At 40.6% G+C, this 12,551-nt stretch overlaps 1 protein-coding gene across 2 annotated transcripts in view; it reads left to right on the top strand.

Annotated features, from left to right (window-relative positions):
* The window catches only part of MKLN1 (muskelin 1), a 102,519-nt gene that overhangs the window by 70,348 nt on the left and 19,620 nt on the right, over window positions 1-12,551 (top strand). For both annotated transcript variants that reach the window (XM_039571222.1, XM_019292238.3), the window contains 3 exons: window positions 7,578-7,725; window positions 8,712-8,826; window positions 10,456-10,595. In XM_039571222.1, the coding sequence (XP_039427156.1) occupies window positions 7,578-7,725; window positions 8,712-8,826; window positions 10,456-10,595 (403 nt within the window). The remainder of the gene's footprint in view (window positions 1-7,577; window positions 7,726-8,711; window positions 8,827-10,455; window positions 10,596-12,551) is intronic.

The raw sequence follows: 12,551 nt of genomic DNA, 5'->3' as shown, positions 1-12,551 counted from the left end.
CTCCAGCAAAGACAAAAAAAAAAGCTGAAAAAAAAAAGTCTTAAAACCTGGAAAGGAGAAAGCAAATTCTTATTTTTCTGGTTTTCACTAAGTGAAAATTACTATAAGATAGAGGTAAGCTGCAGAAAGGCAGGTAGGGTGCTCAGAGACAGAGAATTGGAGTGGAGGGACAAAAGTCATTTTGACTAGAAAAATGAGACCAATCTGTTGTCCTGTTATATTTGTAATAAATATCAGAAAGGGGCAAAAAAAGGAAGAGGAGGGAGCAAGGCTTCAGTTCTGTGTGATTCATAGCACTGGAGCTACATATCCTATGTGTACTTCTGTATGACAGAAGTCTTCAAAAACACCCAGAAGGCCTGTAACATAACCATAAAGAACCGATTTCATACCTTTTCTCCTCAAATGACAGAGAAAAATGTTCCTTTCTTCCTGAAAAGCATTTCTGCATGTATAAGCACATCATTTCCCTGTTCCAAATACCCTGATTTTCATCCTACAAGTCAGAATTTGAAATTTGAGTTGCACTGTGTACCACTATGGGACAGAAGTTATGAGTATTTCTCATTTTATGTATATTCAGTCCTTGTTCACATCTTGTTTTCTTTTCTTCCAGTTACTAAAAACCCCGGGAAGGTAATTAATCTTGAATTTAGGCTGCCCTTCTCCTTTTGATCAGGCTTAACTTTTAGCAAATAATTTTGCTGAACTTTTGAAGTGAATTATTGATGGTGACGAGTTATTGTTTGCTCATTAATTTAGTTACGCCAATTCTGGAGAAAAGTACCCAAGCTTTAATTCTCTGGAGTCATTTATTTACTCAAGTGCTTCCAAGAAAGAACCAGCTCATATTGTTGACAGTCTCCTTTATTCAGGTGAACGTTGCCTGATGCTGCTGTGCACACACCCATGCTCCCTTTGTTGTCCTTAGAGCTTTTAAAGAATTGATTCATTTTTTTCCTCAGGAAATTAGTAGCATTCTGCCATTTTGATCTTTTCAAGCTATGTGTCTTCATAGGCAGAAGCTTGAAAACATGTTCTAAGCTGACACCTTTATCTACTTCAGATTTAAAGATAGAGTTTGTCAGGACACTGAGCTCTGCTTTTCATACATGAACTGCAAAGTTCAGTGAAGTAAAAGAGAAATGAAGTAAGTTTTTAGCCCTTCTTCCCATTCCCAGAGGCCCTGAAGTGATGAATAGAAGATTTTTTTTTTTTTTTTTTTTAAAATAAGAAAATGACTCACTGGAAATAATTCACGAGTAGATTTTTTTGGTTTACTGTTCTCCTGTGTGTAGAAAGTAAACAAACAGATTTGAACGTTTCCATCGCTTTTGAAAGAAAATGCTGGGATAATTTGCATTTTAACAGGAAGAGAACAAAATGCTTATTACGTTCAGACAGCAAATGTTGACAGCACTGTTTTCACCCAAAAAAAGCAAGTCTTTATTGTGCTCTTGTTAGGTAGTGATACACCATTTTGATCTGTCTGAACAAAGTGATTGCCTGCCTGGTCGCTGTGAAGTTTTAAGCTGCTCAGTGTGATGAGTCAAGTTGAGGATGCCTGACCTAAATGTTCCTATAAAGTCCCATGATTACATTTTGTTCCTGGCTCGCATGTGGCATTCAGTTCTATTCTTAGTGGTGCTATTTTGATTTTTACCCTTTCTAAAAGAACTTAATTGTGCATTTGTTTAAATATCTCGTGGAGTAGGGAGATTTTTAAAAAAGTAGTGAAATGGATAATAAGGATTATCAGTAACACAGAGTTGTTGCAGTGCTATAAAACCATGGTAATGGTATGTTGATTTTGCTGCTCTCATCTTCTGGGTGAGATATTTATGCTGTTCAGCATTTCTTTGCTTTTGTTTGTGTCTCTGATGTTGATCCTGTGACCAACTCCTTGGATGGCTGGTGTGTTTGGGAATAATGGGTGATAAGTATCACTTAAATTTTCTTAATTTGAAGTGAAAGACATAATTCTGACAAATTTAGACATGCAACTGTGATGATGTGTTGGATGCGAAGGAAGACAACAGAGGTACAAATTGGAGGAATTTTAGTACTGTTGAATCGAGTTTGTATTTGAAGGACAGGCAGACACTTTTAGAGCAGTTTTATACTTTTAATTGCTTTAAAAAGCACACAAACAATACACAAACAACAAACCCTCCCCCCCCAACAAACAAAAATGGCGCATACCTGAAGCATATGGGTGATCTGGAGATGCCACCAGTCCTGGGTGTCCCCAAGGGCTGGACTGGGAGCTCTCCTGACTCTATTCATGCTCAATCCGTGACTAATCCTGGGCAGTCATTTCAGCCTGAGGGAGCTCATGGCAACACTTGTGGTCAAGGTTCCTGTGATAATCCCCTCTGGCCCTGACTCAGGTGGTGTGTCAGAGCTCCTGCTCAGAGGGGGAGTTGCTTCTGCAAGAGGATGCAGAACATCTTATATCCCTTGGCATGGAGTAACTTCCAAAGTCAAATGTGAGCAAGCCTTAAATGTTCTTGTGGTTTCTTGTAATGGTGAAGTGGTTCTTAAGGGCAGCCTACAAATAGTTTTTAAGCTACCAGTGAAGCTCCCAGGTCTCTTGTTGAGCAGGTGCTCATTTCACATACAGAACTGTGCGCCTGATGGATGGAGAATTTCATGGATAAGTACCACGGACAGAGGCAACACAGCCCAGCCCAGGAAACAAGGCAAAGTCAGAAAAACATGAATCAAAATAGATGGTACAGCTGGCTCAGCTTGGCTGGGATCCAGCTCAGACAGGCAGCCTGAGTATCCCATTTTCATCATCTCTCTGTGATACCTGGCATGTTTTGCCTGTGTTCAGGTAAAGTCTTGCCAGTGGCCAGCACATCCCTTGCCATGGAAGCATTTTGTTTTGTGAGGGACCTTATGTGCTTTTCATCTTGGGAGGTGCTTCTCTGAACCAATCCCCAAATCTTTTCTTCTACCTGTGAGGATGAGAAAGGGGGCAGGCAGTCACCAGATCCTAGAGTTGCTTTGCTCAGAATTCCATTCAGATTTACTGGTTTTTTCCAAAATCTCAAGAGAGAGCCGAGTGTTGGACATTGGATTGTTGCTTTGTCAACATGACGACCAAACTGTTCAGATGGTTTCCTTAGCTGCTCCTTGGCCGACTGCCAGATGCAGTCTCATCAGGAAAAATCCAAGAGGATAATCATTATCTTGCTGTGTCAACAGCTGGCCTGGTGCTATCACTCACCATGACTTGCTCCATTAAACTCTGGGGGCGGTGCTGCTTCCGCTTTATAGGAATTACAAGGAGTGGCATGGAATAATTTGCAGACCTACCACTTTTTAAAAATTAATCCACCGGGAGGTGCCAGGTTCTGGTGAGCAGTAGTATCCATGTGATGCAGCTTTCTCCCAATTCTCTAATCACGAGGCATCACAAGGAGGGAGGATACTTGCAAATCACTTGCATTGGGATTGGCAGTCACATTTTCTGAGGGTTTCATAACTCAGGTGACACTAAAGCCCTGTCAGTGAACTTGCTTCCCTTATTTATCCTTAATGATATCCTTCTGATGTGGTCTATAGACTATAAATGTATATATTTTTTTGCCATTGTTGCATTGCAAAGCATGTTGAAAAATTGGCTGTAGTATCCCCTCAAATGTAAGAGATGAGATTTAATTTCTGAAATTCTGTCCAGTATTATGAGAACCACGTCTGTGTAACCATAAACTTGACTTTAGGTTGCCCGTGTGGCTGCCCCATCCCTGGAAGTGTCCAAGGCCTGGTTGGATGGGGCTTGGAGCACCCTGGGATAGTGGAAGGTGTCCGTGCCCATGGCAGGGAGTGAAACTGGATGGTCTTCAAGGTCCCTTCCAACCCAAACCACCCTAGGATTCCATGAATTTCAACTTCCTGCTTTGCAAGCTCTGTCTCTGTGTAAAAGCTGTTTTCTTGCTTTGATTCTGGCAGCAGCCAAGGTTGTGCTTGAAACAACTGTAGCTGTTCGTACACACAAGCCAAAAAATATTCAGCTGGCTGAAATGATCACCGTGATCCATAAACCCCTGTAAGCAGGGACCATGGTAGTGGGAACGTGGCTGTTCCATGATTAGGTGTCACTTCCGGAGAAAAGCTTTTCCCATGTGTTGTATTTAAATGGAAATTACACTGTACAGAGCTCCACAGCATCACTTCGGAGCTTGCTCGGGAATTACTGCTTGTTTATGGAACTGGCTGTGAACTCCAGGCCTCTGTGGGTGAATGTTGTTTTCAAATATTGAGGCCATGAGCTTTTAATTTTTATTGTGTAAAAATGGATGAAAATAATGAGTTCCTGAGCAAGGATTCAGACTTCTTATTTTCAGGTGGCTACTGCCCTTCTACTCTGGGCTGGTTAATGAGATTAAGGGGGAAAAAAACATTCAGTAGCACAGGAAAGGCATTCACCATCTTCCTAGACTTTTTGGGATTGTGTTGTGTTTAATGATTTCTCTCTACAGCTTTTCCTCTTCAATAAGTGATGTATTGTCATAGGAGCCAAGTTAATACCACGTAGCCACGGGCCAGTGTTTAAAACACCCAGGGCTAAGTCCTCAGTCACTGCGTTGTTCTTGGAGCTGGCTGCCCATGGCCAACCTGAGAGGTGCTCTGAAAGATGTGGAATTGGTGGAGATTTGCTCCAAAGCTGATCTTACATCTCTCTGTGTAGAAGCAGAAGCGAGGGAACTTGCATGGAGCCTTTCTTACCACTTCATTCACCCTTTGGATCTAGTACATTGCAAATAACAGATCTGGAAGTGCTCTGGTTCTCACCCCTTGTTATTTGACTTTTTTCTCCCAAGTCCTAAAATTAAAAAAGATATGTCCGAAGCAATCAATTATTGTCACTGTTACTAGACTCATTTTTATAGGTTCCATTTTGTTGCCCATGCAGAATTAGATTTCCTTCCCAGTGTAATTTTTTTACCTAAATATCACAAGTATTTTTCCAATGTTTCCATCCTGTGTCCCTCTCTAATATTCCAACTATTCTCGTGTGAATTCTGTCCAACATTTCCTGCCAGTCTGCTGCACTTGCAGATGGTGAACCTCTCTTACCCCCTAGTGGAAGTATTTCAGTCCTGAGAGTTTTATGGAGCCCTTTTGCTCTGTCAAGGATCAGACTTCCTTGGAAAACACCTTTTTGATGTTTCTGTTGGGTTTAAAACATCACAGCTTCTCCTGCTCACTCTGTAGTATCTTGTCTTACTGTCTATTTATTTTCAGGGACTTGTTTATCAAATTTGTGTTACGGGTTTTTTTAATGATACTGCATCCAACTTTCTCATTTTGTCCTCCTCTGCAAAAGACCAGATGTCAACTTTTTCTAGCCTAAGGCACTACATAAATACAGTTTCTACACAGTTGCTTAGATAGGTCACAGAGTTTATTTAAGTTACACCTCGTCTTAGGCCCTTAGTAAATGTGGGGATTTATACTTCTGATACTTTTCTAGAAATCCTGCATTTCAAACAGTCTCAAGAAGGGATTGATTTACAACTGAGGGAAGCCTGAAATTACTTGACTTGAATCTGGGTTTGATTGCAGTTGCTGCAGATGAATTCTATTCTTAATATCAAGAGGAAAAAAACCACCAGCACTGAACTTTGGCAGCTTTTCCCTCCTTCATTATTTAAATAATAATTTCAGCTTCGGGAAATTGAGCATAAACGAGATACAAAATTCATTTATTTAACAACATTTCAGGAGGAGGGATGGGACTTCCATAGACAAGTTTCAGATGCTTTGGGTATCAGTGGTAACAGAGCAGCCCTGTTTCTCATGATTATAATAATTTTCATTTCAATGAGGTATTAGTGCTCTGAAGATTTGCATGGGAGTTTTTTTATGTAATATTCCCGGCATGGTCTCAAATGTTCAAAGCAGAAGATAGGGTTGCAAAGACATTTTCCATGTGCATTAGCATTGCTGATCAAATTTAGGTGGCTCTCCTGCCAGAAATGTCTCAAACAGGCCTTGAATTTAATCCTTCTGGGTCAGCAACTTAGTCTCTGACAATGCAAGCAAACACATTACACAATACTTTTCAAAAATTAGCAATTTTTACTCTATAATTGTCTTTTTGTTCTCAATTTCTTTATGGGATCACTTTCACAGTCCTCATTTGTTGTATTTAAAAATCAAGTTCTTTGTGGTTTGCAGGTAAAACAAGATGTGTAGTTGTTGTTGTGCCAGTGTTATTCCCTGATTTTTTTTTTTTTCTCTTTTTTACTACCCATTTCCTTATAAACTAGATGAATTTTCCTTTAAAACTTTGTGGCAAAGTTGGAGGTCAGACTAGACAGGTTTATGCTGATGAGGGCTCCAAAGCCTCTTCCTCCTGTGAAATCATAAGGAAGGATTTTGTCAAAGGGACTCTGCAAATGAATTATCCAAATATATTCTAGTTTCTATTTAAATTTACATGAGAATTAAGCATTTAAATTTTTTCTTTTCAGAAATGCTTAGGTTTTGTGGTGTTGCTAAATTCTTCATTAGGGGCTAAAATTGTAGAAAACCAAATTCTACTCAAAATTTTAAAATTCCTTTATTGCTTTCCTGGCCTAACAAATGAAAAGAGTGAAGCGTGAGAATGAAACCAGTTACACAATGGGTTTCCAAAATACCATTTTGTGTATTCCCCAACAGCAATATTAAATGGTTTATTAACATAGGGCTCTAAGCCGTGGGTGCAATTGAGTTAATTACAAGGAAGAATTTGCAAAATACAAGAGTTCTGAGAATTTTTCATGCCAAAATCTTGACCGAAGGCCAGGAACCTTTACCAGCCTTTGTAAACTGACCCAGAAAGAGAGAGGAGACAAACAGGATCTGTAAACAAAGATCACGTGCCCTTCACAAATACATTTTGGAAGGATGGTTGCCTAGGGAAACAGGAAACGGGGAATTATACAACAAACAAAAAGGGCTGCCAAACAAATTTGCTGACCTTTTTTTCAGGGAATTATGATGAAAACTGTTGGAATCTGCAGGATTTCACCATATTTCTAAATCTGAAGGTGGGACAGAAGAAGTTTGGTGATTACACCCCGACTATTCAGAAAATACAAAAAGCTTCTTTGACATCTTTGTCCTGCAGGGTTGTGAGCTATAGAATAGTGAGGTCATCTTGAATTTTTTGGAGTTTCCCAGCTTTTGTGATTAAGCTTTCTGGAATCAATGCTTCCTTTTATGGATGAGACAATAACAAAATCACTCCATTCATATTTGTAAGGGTCATCTGGTCATTTAGTTCTATGTTAGGCACTTAATCCTCATTTCTGAGCTGGTAGTCTCCCAAATAGCTCTATCCATATCTTTCCCTAGGAAACAGCAGCTCTCAGAATGCCTTTTTTTTCCTTCCAAGAGTCAGAGATAGGAAGAGAAGAAGAGAATTTGCGTTGGACTTGGCTTTAGCAGGGAAGAAGTTGGCCTCTGGATGATGATCTGCTCAGTTGCAGGGGGAGGGAAACTCTTTGCCTGATGATTGGATCCCTTCCTGCATCCTTCGTTGTTTCCAGCCTGTAACTTTTATTTTCTTTTCTCAGTTCCAATGACAGGTTTCACTCAAAGGGCCACCATTGATCCCGAACTGAATGAAATCCATGTCTTGTCAGGGCTCAGTAAAGACAAGGAAAAGCGGGAAGAGAACGTAAGGAATTCCTTCTGGATTTATGACATTGTGAGGAACAGCTGGTAAGTCCTAGGTTCTGATTTCCTCACTGACTTTCTTTAGAAAGCAATCCTGTCTCCCAGGGAACTCTGTAAGCTCTGTTAACCATGGAACTGTTGAAAGTTGTTGAAGACAGCTGAGTTCCCTTAAGGCACCTCTTTTTCCCATTGTCTTTAGAGGCACCATGGCAATAATCCAAATGAGGGAGAGAAATCATGTCAACATCTTTATTGGAGCCAGGTGCAGGGGATGAGGGGAAGTGAGCAGTTATAAAAGGCTTTTCCTGTAAGGAAGGGTTCAAGGCCAGGGTTCAGCACCAATGCAGCAAATTCAGTCCAGTGTAAGTTGTTAATGGCAGTGTACATGGTGCTAGTTCTTAGAAACTGAGGAAACTGCTGCATGTGAATGGTGGTGGAGAAGTCCCCGTGCATTCTGAGAAAGTATCTCCTGGTTTGTTCATTGAGTTGTGCTTGGTAGCTTGTTGCCACTGTTCCTTTCCAGAGCTGGCAGAGTTTTTGTGTTCAAGGCCTCTTCTAAAGTGGGGTCGATCACTTCAAAAGGTGTGAGTGTTGTTTTTTAAAAGTGAATTCTCAGTTATAACTTAAGTCTGCTTGGAAATCAGTGACTGAAATACCACCTTTGCTGTAATCCGTGGTCTAAAGCTCTACTGGGTGCAAGATGTTTTTTTTCCATGATAAAAAAATACTTCATGCTGACAGTTCTGTAGGCAAATAATGTAATGTCTGAAGAGAGCCCCAAAGCTCATGAGAAATAATTTTCTTGAATTTTTTCCTGTTTGGCTTGTGCTTGAGGACTCTTTTCAGCCAAGGTGACCTCTGATTGCTGGCTGGGTTCTTTGTAGAGCTAAGAATGGGATGGGATAATAGAGGACAACATAGAAGTAAGAAAATCTTTGGTATTACACATCATTTGTACCTTCCAGCCTTTCAGCAACTTTTCCTGCTTCCTGTAGGTACAACTAATAATTCCTGACTGCTTTGAATTTCAGGTCTTGTGTCTATAAGAATGACCAAGCAGCAAAAGAGAATCCAGGTAAAAGCCTTCAGGAGGAGGAGCCCTGCCCAAGGTTTGCCCATCAGCTGGTGTACGATGAGTTGCACAAGGTATGAGGTGATTTTTTTTTTTTTTTTTAGTCTTTTTGCCCTTAAGATATAGCTGTTTCCTTAAAGATGGTACCATAAATATAGCTTTCAGTTTAGTGTTAATGTTCAGATTAATATGGTGAGTAGCTCCCATTTGACTCCCCATATTTCAAAAGGAGGTGCTAAGCTACTTTTTATGTCAATATGAAGTAAACACGAGAGCTGCTCTCATGCTTCAGAGCACACAAAGCTTCATTCATTATCCTCAGGGATTTACTCTCAACTATTGGTGACTAAATGAGAACAGAGAGTTACCCACATTTTTAGGGAAAGGTGTGTTCGAATGAACTAATCACAGCTAACCAGAGGTGCCTGACTTTGCAGAAGCAACTGACGCTCTTTAGCACTGTCAGCCTCCAATGGACACATTCATACTTAAATAGACTTAAAATTGGGTTTAGTGTATATGACAGCTCAGTAAACTTAGAGCTTTGTGCATATTAACCGATAAAGCACAAACCCGCACATTGGGTTCATAAATTCATTAACTCATGAATTTAAATTACTGTGACATGCTTACTGAACCTTTCATGGATTTTTCTAAAAATTCTCCCTAGTCTGAAACAGTCTGAGTTAAAGAAAAACATATTTTAATCTTGCATTCTGTGGGATGTTAATCAAATTTGGGAAACCCAACTAGCCCAAAACTTTGACAATAGGGGGGATTTTAAAGAGGAATGGGTGCAGATTCTGCATGGAGAATTTGCATTGCTTGTTGTCTTCACTGTAATGATACAGTAAATAAGTAAATACTGTTCTGCCTTTACTTCTAAGTGTAAGGCACCATGAGACTGAGAGTAGTATTTTATGAGTTACTCTGAAGGTTACTAAATCATTGCTGTTGCCCAGCTTTATCTGAAGAGCTGTTTGATGTGCTTGTTTTGAAGAGTCTTATTTTTAGAAACCTCTGTTCCAATGACCTTTCTAAACTCCTCTGATATAAATAAGGAGAGCCTACAGCAGTGGGATGCAGAATACATTGTTTTGAGTGATTATTTTTAAAGCCGTGGGGAAAGGTAGCCTGTTGGACTTGTTAGACTTCAGTATTTGAAGGTCCTTTGTAGCATGTTTAATATCAACAATTCAGAGTCTGAAATTACCACATGATGGGAAGAAAAATGTAGTGAAGAAATAAACAGTCCTTTTGTGACACTTCCAGTCTTCTGGAAATTTGCCTCTCTCTGTAAGTCTAGGTTATGCTGGACTGGGCTTGCTGTCACTTTACTCTGAGCATCTTTAGGACTTCCCACTCCCTTTGTCAGTGCTTAAGGATTTATCATGCTCATAGGTTTTTCCTAAAGAAAGAGTTTGCACAAATTTGGGATGTTTATTTATAAGTCTCTTAGGTATATGCTAGGGTAATGTTCTCACAGTACAACTCTACTATTATCTTAAAATGTAAATGGTTTAAGAGAACTTTCTTCATCTCCAAGGGGACAAAGTGAGGCTAATAATAAAATGGAGCAACTTGTCTAAAAGGCAGAGTTTGTCCCACCAGAATAAACCTCTGCAAAGCTGCTGACATAGTAAATTGTCTTTGTTCAGTGGATGTACACAATCAATTTTTTGATCTGCCTCTCATTTCCTTAGGTTCACTACTTATTTGGAGGGAATCCTGGTAAATCCTGCTCTCCAAAGATGAGATTAGATGATTTCTGGTCTCTGAAGCTCTGTCGACCTTCGAAGGAATACCTGCTAAGACACTGCAAATACCTCATCAGAAAGCACAGGTATAGAAACAAAGGTGGTTTGCAATTTTCTTTTTCAGGTGTGTCTTTTTCCTTTTTTTTAAAGCTGCTAAGACTCAAATCTCTCATAAACATTTTTGTGAAATGTCATTTTGTTGGTTATATGGAACTAGATGATCTTCAAGGTCCCTTCCAAACCTTTGGCAGGTTTCTTGGTTATTTTTTAAAATTATTTTAATAAAAAGCAGTGGGCCGGGCTAAACTACAAAATTAACTTGATGCATTTTGCCTATGCTATTCTAGAACTAGAAAAATCTGGTTATTGTGTGGGGAGTCATGGGGAATTTTTAGATTCCCTTTTCACTCTGCTGCTCATCAACATGTGTTTTGGTGCTGTCACCTCCCAAGGAAATGGAGTATGTTTTGGAAACACTGTGCTTGGAGATAGTAACAGCCTGCAAGGATGCTAATGAAGTCTGGGGGCTGGATGGCTTTGCACATCTGAGACTCAACCGTGGTGAGGTCATCAGAGTTTCTCATTCAGAAACTCCTGAAAGAGCTCACTTAGGCAGAATTCAGCTACACTGCAGTGCTTCTTGCACTCTGGATTCTTCAGAGCTGCCTGATATTTGCTATTTAGGGCAACTGCTTTTCAGAATCAAGCTTATGGTGTTGCCTTAGTCAAGAAATTGCAGCAGCAAGAGAGCCTTTCAGGACCCAGGAAATCATTTGAAGGCAGTAAATAGCTCTCCTTGCATTCCGGGGGAGAATACTTTGTTATCAGGCTCTGCCAAGAGTTGGAAGGTCAGGTTTTCCTGATGGTTTTTTATTTCTGAGGCAGCAAGCAAATTGCTGTACTCAACTCACAGCCACTGTGGCTGGGTGAGACACTAACATTAGCCACACAGTAGATGTGAATACCTACAAGAATGAAAAAAGGCCTTGCCTGGTTATCTGGAAGGCTTATTAAACCCAGATGTGGTGGTATGGAAATGCAGCTGTGCAGCCTCCAGAGACAGCTCTGGATTATTTGTTCCTATTAGCTTAAAATGCATTTGAAGGAAATGTTGCCGTGTGTTATCTGGCAGAAATTCGGGGTTTATGCACCGTGCTGCCATTTTTGGGGTCCATGTGAGGGAGCTAAACCTGAGCAGCCAGGGATGGTGGGATGGGTGCCTGGCTGGAGCTGAATTGCTGTGCAATCACTGGCTGCTGTTTTCCTGCACTCCCTCAAGCTCTAGGTACCAGAACAGGTACTGGTCTTGCATCCACAGCAAACCCACAGCATCAGCTGGGGTCCTGTTTTTCCTTTGAACTTGTTCAGTACCAGTCAGCCAAGCTGGGCAGGTGGAAAAGAGCAAGGTGGCAGTCGTTGCACTTATTTAAAGCACTTCAGCTCTCTGGACCATGGTGATGTCATCTGAGAAAATCTATGTCAGTGACTGAAACCATGTCTAGTGACCAAACTGTCAGGTGCATCAGGTGACAGACGAAGTCTTTGTGCTCCCTGTGCTGCTCAGTCACTGACATCTTTAGGCAGTTGCAAAATTCAGGCTACACGTGTCCACTGTGGTATAAATAGCCAGGTAGATGACGCAAATAAAAAAATAACAGTATGGAAGATGACAAACAGTGTGATGCTCCACTTGGTGGTAGGTGAGAGGAGGAAAAAGATCATTTTAAACCTCATCTTTTCTGGGTTTATGCAACCAACTCAGTGCTGCAGGGAAGTCGATCCTCTGCTCACTGAGGATGCTGAGCCCAGAATCATTTCCTGAGGGCTCTGTTCGCTTCTTGAGGGAATTCACAGAAGTTACAGTTCCTGTTCATTAAAAGAAAATGAGGAAATAATGGTGGTGGTGCACAGGATTTTTATGGAGCTGTGCTCTTTCCAAAGGTGGGATATTAATATCCCAGGGTCTGAAGGGTTCAGGGCTTGGCTGTGTCTGATCTGTGAGGTGCTACTCACCTCAGCAGAAAACAAGCTGTACTCAGTAT

Source organism: Corvus cornix, chromosome 1A (genome assembly GCF_000738735.6).
Source record: "Corvus cornix cornix isolate S_Up_H32 chromosome 1A, ASM73873v5, whole genome shotgun sequence".
NCBI lineage: Eukaryota > Metazoa > Chordata > Aves > Passeriformes > Corvidae > Corvus > Corvus cornix.
This window is presented reverse-complemented; position numbering and strand designations above follow the sequence as displayed.